This window comes from Amphiura filiformis, chromosome 7 (genome assembly GCF_039555335.1).
Source record: "Amphiura filiformis chromosome 7, Afil_fr2py, whole genome shotgun sequence".
Classification (NCBI taxonomy): domain Eukaryota; kingdom Metazoa; phylum Echinodermata; class Ophiuroidea; order Amphilepidida; family Amphiuridae; genus Amphiura; species Amphiura filiformis.
Genome location: NC_092634.1, coordinates 10,656,667 through 10,665,578, shown reverse-complemented (window position 1 = coordinate 10,665,578; position 8,912 = coordinate 10,656,667). Strand labels below are relative to the sequence as shown.

The window sequence follows — 8,912 nt, the reverse complement described above, 5'->3', positions numbered from 1 at the left end:
TTGCTGGGTTCAAATATTTTAACATAAGGCCGTGTAAAATTAATATTTTGGTTCTCGTCCCCTCCCTCCTCAATTTCTGGGATTTGTCAGATTTTTTTTTTTTTTAGATTTTTCAATTTTTTAGACTTTGGAATGATTTATGAAATCTTCATACATATAAATAAGTTTATTAGAGAACAAGCATCACTTCCAAGTCTTTTTGTGGTACTCTAGGGGTTTATCCTCAGAATCTCACATTTGAAAAAAAAAAAAAAAAGGGCCTCATCGTTTCCTCGAGCACTGTTGGAGAAGACCGAAAACTACTGACAATGCTAATTTTACATTGAAAAAAAAAAAAAAAAAAAAAACCTCCCTCCCTCATCAATTCATGAAAATCCTCTGGACGAGAACCAAAACATTAATTTTATACGGCCTAATGTTATTTAAGTATTGACACAATATTTGGCCACAATGAGCAGGGCTTTGATTCAATCGATTTTGCTGACATTATTAACGTTGTTTGCAAATTGTCAAGACTTACTTCAAACTGAAGTAAGCTATGTCGAATTTAGAATCTCTGATGACAAACCAAAAGAAGGGCAACTTGAAATTTTACAATTTACATGTGATGTCAGATTTGGAAAGGCCCGTTACGACGTGGGAACTACACTGGCGTATCCAAAAATGTATTTGTAGTATTACAGTGGAATGGTACTTCTTTTACACGATATGATGCCGTATCGATAAAGGTTTCACCAATCGAACGTCTGCTCATATCAGGAGTAGTTCTTTCACTAAGATGGCAGAGATATCCTACAGATCTGAGTCATATCCCAGTAGAGAGTAGTCTGTATCTGTTCGTTCCTATCCTGATGTGGCGTAACCGCAATGTTCACCAGCAACCCAACCTGTTTATCTGGGGAGTCAGGCCACATTTTGGTGCATGTCAGAAGCAGGTAATCCAGCTGTTGATCTCAGGTGGCGAAGTCAAAATGAAGTCTTGAATAAGTCATCTTTGTCAACAGTTGAAAGTCAGACATACAAAAATGGTTTTGTGAAATCGATGCTAACTCTAACAACAGGTGCTGGTATGAATGACGAGTTTACATGTGAAACTTACAGCGCAGATTTCTCTCGTATTTACAAGAGAAATCTGTTTCCGTCCAACTCATATGGCCCGTGTCCTTGGCTGTGTATCCTGACAAGGTTTGTTCAGTCACTTCTGAAAGCTCTGTGCAGTTCACCTGTCGTACTAGGTATATATTGCATAATAATGCTACATATGAATGACTCACGAAACCAGTCATAAATCAATCTCGGGCATAGTGACGATCGATTTCAGACACAAATACCGTTGCTAGATCGTTAATTTATTGTGTGGGACTGTTTGAAGAATGATGGTTTCAATCCATTCTCGCTTTGCTTTATGTAGATGATGAAGTCGAGTCTTCCCAAGGATCTTTTACTCCTGGACTGTTATCAGTAGCTAACCATCCCATTAAATGGATAGTGGCTTTCGTGCTCATCCTCGTTTTATGTGTTTTTGAGGCGCAGAAAGCAAGAGAATGTCACTGAAGCACGAATGCGTAACACATCCGCAGTTAAGTCCAAGGAACCTCAAGAATCTTACATGGGTCTTCAAGGGACACAGTCATCTGGACGAGATGAACATGCAGAGCTGACTGCAGTCGCGACGTCTGCATGCAATATGATTATCAGGCATATGCCGAGTGTGATGAGAACGAGGAGCGGTATAGTCAAAGGGAAGTTTACGAATATGCTACAACAGATCAAATTGCATATGCAGCAGCGATGACATCTGCAGCAGATCAGCACACATATGGAAATGTCAAATAATTGCTATGACCGTTTATTTGTACAACCCGCAAGGGATCGTTAAACCTGTAGCTAGAATATTCCCATCTCTTACAGAGATTCATTTAGGATGTTTAGTGGAAAATTAATATAAAAGATTTTCATTTATGGCGAACTACCTCTTACAGTTACAGTTAACTATTAGCCGATTTAATGATTTGCACAGATTATTCCGGGCAATTTTTACCAAGTAATATGCACTTTTAGAAGAACAAAAGGTGCAACGTAGAACCTTTCATGTCCCGCATATATCAGCAATGTTTAAGTTCTATAAAGAACCTGAAAAGTTCTATAAAGAACTGTACATATTTAAATAGACCCAGGAACTTTCTAATTCATTAATTCATGGTATAAAGAAAAATGAAAAGGAGTGTTCACTTTTATATTTCATTAAATTTATGGAGTCAGTGATAGATCGCTCGTAGATTTATGGAGTCGGTGATACCGTATATCGCTCATAGGGATCTGAAAAGGAAATAGAATACGAGAGTTAGATTAACAAGATTAGATGAGAGTTATCATCTAAAATTGTGCAACACAACAACAAAGATCTTACTTGCAACTAAAAAAGGAAAACCCACAAAATATTTTGTACCCGACCCCTCAGTAGGGCAACGTGAGGCGTTCGGTCGAGTGCGGGACTGACGCAACCTCTCTGGATAGTATACTAAAGCAACAGATCCTGACTGCTAGGGACCCCGAAGCTAACGACAGTATACGTTTCAACCCACACCACAATGTTTTCAGCATCGAACAACAATATAAACTAATGAACTATCTTACCACTAGGTGTTCTTCTAAGGCTTGCCTGAGGTGGTATTGTTATACTTATCCCGCGTACTTTCCTTTTCAATGTCTGAGCAATAATTGAAGCTAAACCTTTAGTTTCGGCTTTGACTTCATAATATTCTGTATAATTGATAGTGGAAAAATTAGAAGAAAAAAAAACATTAAAACTATGAGGATAGTTTTTTATTTACTGGACTGCAGACGTACCATCAATCCTACTGGTGTTTACATTCTTTTAGAAGTAACTATACATTGGTATGGATCCACCGAATGAATTTGCAATTCGTGCGGGAATCGTGCCTTGGCCAAACATTTTATTGATAGTAAATATTCTATAAAAAATAAATTAAATAAATGTCGGTGATTTAACGTGCGCTACACCTAAGTACAAGCACACTTCAACAATTATTCCGCTGCCAATAGGGTATATCAGAATCATTTCCGCTTCCACAAGTCCGCAACTGATGCGCAGGTACTCTCAGCAACTTAGATTGTGATTACCCCAGCAGCTCCCCAATTTACACCTGGGTAGAGTGAAGCAATTGGGAATTAAGCCGACTTGTTTAAGGACGCAACACACTGGCCGTGGTGGGGCTCGAACCCGCAACCTTTCGATTATGAAGCTCGCGCTCTAACCATTAGGCCACCGTGCTTCCCATAATTTATTCTGAATGAATAATCTACAGGACCAATGTCACAACAGTTTAACCTCAGCAGTTTTATTTCACGTGACCGTCTAACTCTATCAAATATAATTTCCCTTCCCCTGTGTCTGAGCAGGGACAGGGGCAAAACTTACTCTTTACACGTGATTTGTCGACTATATAAAAGCCTACAATATTGATACAAGAGAATGTTTACCAGATTCTTATTTCAAAATGATTTCAAAACCTCTCTATATGGTATTCCACGTCATGTAACTCAACATCATCTCACTTTGTGCCACACATAGCGCGAAAAGACACGCTAGATTTTCAACAAAGTATTTACCTGGTGTTCCACCTTCTTCGTCCGCACTAATCAGGAAACAGACTACCGATTCTCTTGCTTTGTATTGTAGCAATCGTGTTAGTTTCCATTGTTTGTAGCATTGAGGTGGGTTCATTGTAGCTAAACTGATACAGTCATCTGTTATGTGCAGGGTGAGGTGCAGCTCATTTGATGTGAATCCAGTTATCTGAAATACCATCCAACCCTCTGGTTAACGGCAATAAAAGTACGAGATTATTCGACTTTCAATATGATAAAAAGTGTGATTGAAGAAATGATCACACGAAGAGAATTATACATGGAAGAAGTAGACACGATTTCTCTCTTGCATTATATTAGTTCAGTAATTTTTGCAAGTAAATGAAGGAGCTTACAGGCACAATTGCTGAGTTACCCAAACCTTGTTTTCCCTAGACCTTCTAACACATTAAACTTGATTGTCCTTTTTCTAGCCTTACAACCAAACATAAATCTAACTTTGCTACACTATTACGTAAACTTTACCCAATAACCCTTATCGCATTATAAACATTATTTCCTTACTCACCCCAACCTGTACCTAAACACTTAATTATGTTATACCAATGAACAATTAGCCTAACAATTAACAGTGGCGTAACTAGAAGTTACCGATCATCCATTGAAATAGGTACAGGCGGGCAACTCATTCAAGGGGGATCAAGGGAAGGCAAGGGTACCAATCGCTGCCACTGGTACCCCCGGGCCCCCGGTTACACATTGAGCTTCGTAATTCGCTGATCGTGAATGTTCCTCCTAGTACCTACTTCTTACCAGAAGGCAATGTTTACTTACCAGAAGGCAACGGTTCCTTTAAGGCTTCATCCCAATCCTTCAGTTCCATACCACTTCCTCCATCTTCAAGTTCTTGGAATACCACACTGACATTACTCAATATTACAGCCCAGTAAGGATTGGATAGCTCAGGTTTCCTCTGGCTTTGTAAAGCTCCTCTCTCAGTTCCGACAAAAGATTCTTTGGTCAAAGTGTAGGCAGTTTTCAAAACCTTTTCCGAGTCATTCTTGAAGATCTTCAGTTGGTAGAATCCTTAGACAAGAGGTATACATGCATAACATTAGCAAGATTACATGATAGCAACCCAATAATCAGGGTTGTAGCAACAGCCTCGGGGGCCCATGGACAAGAAGCAGTGCGGGCCCTTTTAACATTTCCTTTATCACACCTTTTTCCATTTTTGCTTTTGCACGGAGCCCCTGAACCCTCGGGGTCCCTGGACTTCTTCCACTCTGTTCACACGCTTGCTACACCCTTGATGGTAATAATGTCGTCCTAAAAATGACAAATATAGTGGAATATTAAATTCGCATGAAGAAAGCGTACATAGGAAGACCGGACTCATTTCAGACTCTACGTTACAACGATTTGCTTGTAAACATATCAAAAAAAGTAACTAACTCCCTTAATTAATGACCATTATTCAAAACCAGGCGATTGTATTACAAATCTGTTAATTGCGTTGGAAGCAGAATTTATTTCCGCACATTTTGAAACCTCATTTGTAGCAAATGACTACATATTGACGTTACAGCGTACATTTAAATCAATGTAACCCAAGATTTAAAAGTTGCAGTAAATTGTATTGATTTTGTATTCAGTACAAATGTATATTGGAAGGAAATCTGTGTAATGATATCTGAGTGTTTTTGTATTTCATATAAGTGCAATTTTCAAATCTGGACCTCACTACATTAAATGGACCGGTGTTTTATTGCTTTCTGGGCTATCGTATCAAATGAGGTGTCAAAATACGCAAAAATAAATTCTGCTTTTAACGCATTTTACAGATTTGTAATACAATAGTCCCTATTTGAATAATGACCATTTTTAAGGAGGGTTAGTTACTTTTTTTTTAGATGTTTAGGTGCTTACCTGATTCAATATTTCCTTGAAATACAACCCATCTCTGAAATAAACACATATCACAATCAACGTCATTAGGTTGCATCTATAACATTGTTTTCAGTGGCGTTGCCAGGAATTTGTTCAGAGGAGACCGGGAGAGGGGAGAGGGCAAAGTAACTTTCAAGAGGGCCGGGCCAATACAATACAATACAATACAATACAATACAATACAATACAATAAAGATTTAAACCGCACTCATATTCACCCTGTGGGGCACTCATGCATTAAAATATTCATCAACAAAATATACAAGTATTCTTGACATGCTTGTGCTCCTTTATAATGATTATAATTATACAGTCAATTAAGGTGGTACCACAGCCCTGATAAATTTTGTGACTAATTTTGCATTTTTCTCAAAAAATAACTACACACTGGTAACAAAAGTTGTGTATATTATAGGGGCAAGGAACCCAATTACTTCACTGAAATTTCAATGATTCAAGACACGTGATCCATTTATGTTAAGAAATAAGGTACATTTTAACGGTACTCTTTTCTTATCATAAATAACGTACCGCTTGTCTTGAGTCACTGAAATTCCAGTGTAGTAACTGGATTCCTTGCCCCTATAATATACAGAACTTTTGTTACAAGTGTGTTATTATTTTTTGAGAAAATGCAAAAATAGTCACAAATTTATCAATGGGTGTAGTACCACCTTAAGGACGAATACAACCTAGAATAATTATGGTTTACTAACAAATAGACGAAATAAGAAAGATTTCGGATCTGGCAGTCAATTAGTATCTGATCATAAATATGCCAGTTTTCATTCGGCTTTCACTTTTAGGTAATAAAGCACATCATGAACACGGAAATACTAAATTAAGAAAACAAAAGCGGAATATGGATTTTCCAACGATTACAAAACCGAGATTTGTTTGACTTTATTATCACAAACCCTTTCGGATATCTGGTCAAACACATACCGGATATTGTTTTCTGTTCAGGGTCGTGTAATGCAAATGATTTGAGTCATTTGCCAATACCTCATGCTCATATCAGCCATAGATTCGTTTTATCGGGGGGGGGATAAACGAATTATTTTTTGAATCCTTACTCTTTTTAAAATTTTACCCGACCCACGTCTAAGAATTTTTATTATATAGGTCCATATTACTGATTTTGATTTTACATTAATTTTATATCACATAAATTTCGCGCATAACACTCAAGAAACGGGGTTAGGGTTTTATATTGCCAAATGAATGTGTTTTTGCACGTAGCGTTGAAAATGTGCAAAATAGACTCGTACTTTAAGATTTTTCTTACCATTTAAGCGGCACATCCCAGTAGACATTCTCCCGAACTATTCTCTTAGTATTTTCAATGGTTAGTACAATATATATCACGGCGCATTCTTGATCAACGTGCCCATCTTGTTTGCACCATTGCATGCGAGCTCAATTTTACAGGTTTACACCAGGGCAATATTAACAAATCCGTTACAACTTGCACGATACATCAGTCTCCTTAACCAAACGGGCATGACCGAATTCGAATCAAATAATCAGCATTCTATTCAATTAAATCTTTATTCATAAAAAAAATGTACAATAAACTATGAATAAACCCAGACAGGACATGGGTTGAAAGACCTAATCACATACACATGCAACAGGATGAACATGAAAACACATTCAATTACAAGATATGCATATTAAGAAACTGACAGTTCATCAACAACAAGAAAAGCCACCAAAATTCTTATTTTGACGGGGAAAGGGTGCTCCCAAGATGAGGAGGAGGTGTCCTTCCAGCGCCACCACTCATTCCAATTTCAATCACGAAAACAAGCTACGAAACCATTAATGATAGCATACCGTAACTTTGATATATATAGATCAAATTTGCTATTGTTAAACATGTTAAACGAACCTTCTTCATTGTCTTGTGTCGCTTTCCTATAGTTACATGATTCAAATAGCTATTACGAAATCGTTCGATTTCATCATGGCTTGCACTTCTCTCTGCAGACATACTTGTTGCATTCAAGTCCCGCGCAAAATGGTAAGCGTCTAAATGATATTATCGTCTGGCCAAGAACTACTCAATAACTACAAGTTGATACAAACAAAACATTGATGACTTACATCTCAAAGGCAGCTTTATCAGTGTTAATCTTTGCTGAGCTGAGTAGGCCTATTGTGCAATTACGACCAACACTCATATTGCATTGGTTTAATTAGAAATAATCATAATTAATACTCACATTCTGATCATTAGGGTTTGGTCGATTGCATAGTTAATTAATTAACCTTAGATCTCAGCGAGACAACGTCTTTAATTGAAATGAGCGTAAAGTCGCAAGTTGATAGTTCGAGACGTCCTGGCTGTTGCGTCGGTGTTCTTTGTTTCACACGCACCTGTTCAAGCCAGTAGTATGTCCGTATGTCTTTTGTGAATGGAAGCACAATGGGCCATTCACGAAGGACATACTACTGGCTTGCACAGGTGCGCGGCAAATAATGAACATCAACTGAACAGCCAGGATGTTTTGAAACTACCAACTTGCGACTTTACGCTCATTTCATGGTAGCAGGTCACAATTTAATTATTGCCCATTGATTACAAATACAATAGCAGCGATAATGCTGATGATTTTAATATCCACAAAATGGAACCATTGGCAGACAGCTATATGTGGCCATTGCGTAATAAATATCCATCCTGGGGAAGTTTTTGTCAGATAAGTACCAACCATGATGCAGTCATGTCTACAGTAGAATTCATCTCGACCTTTGCAGGACTTAACCCCATTAAAAGCTATTAAACCAAGATAACACTCATTGAAACAGCTCAACTGATTAAATCGGATCTTCTCTGGTTGTGCACAAGTGACTGTTTTCATGTGCGATATCGCAATAAAGCTGGTATTCATAGCTTCAGTTGGGTAACCGATTATAAAGGAAACGAAAGGAAACAATGTTATGTGTGGCTTTGTTCACGAAATCAGACAATGGCGTGCTTTTTGTAAACCAGCATTCTTGAAAATGAGCAACATAATGATTTTTGACTTAACACGGTTTGGAAATAATTTCTTCATATTTTTGGTGTTATCTGTCGTTTACATGTCCTTCCTAAAACACAAAAGTACGACCCTCTCCAAACACCTAAATTAGCTAAAAATTTAGGACATGTTACAAAACTATATTGTCTAGAATTTTAGAAGAGTACTTTTAATATTGGCCGGTTATTTTTCACACAGCGACGTTAACTAGGCAATGTACTATTACCTATAACATTAACTAAAACACCAAAGTACGAATATTTCCAAACATCTAAATTAGCTAAAAATTTAGGACATGTTAAAAACTATATTTTCTAGAACTTT

General features: G+C 37.5%; 1 protein-coding gene across 1 annotated transcript; it reads right to left on the bottom strand.

Moving 5' to 3' along the window:
* Nucleotides 1-419: 419 nt before the first annotated feature.
* Nucleotides 420-7,682, bottom strand: LOC140156736 (uncharacterized). Its single transcript, XM_072179678.1, has 6 exons — nt 7,457-7,682; nt 5,542-5,575; nt 4,447-4,698; nt 3,634-3,840; nt 2,638-2,763; nt 420-2,319 (listed from the first exon to the last, which is right to left on the bottom strand). The coding sequence occupies exons 1-6, from the start codon at nt 7,556-7,558 to the stop codon at nt 2,282-2,284; spliced, it is 759 nt and encodes a 252-aa protein (XP_072035779.1). The 5' UTR covers nt 7,559-7,682; the 3' UTR covers nt 420-2,281.
* Nucleotides 7,683-8,912: the final 1,230 nt, after the last annotated feature.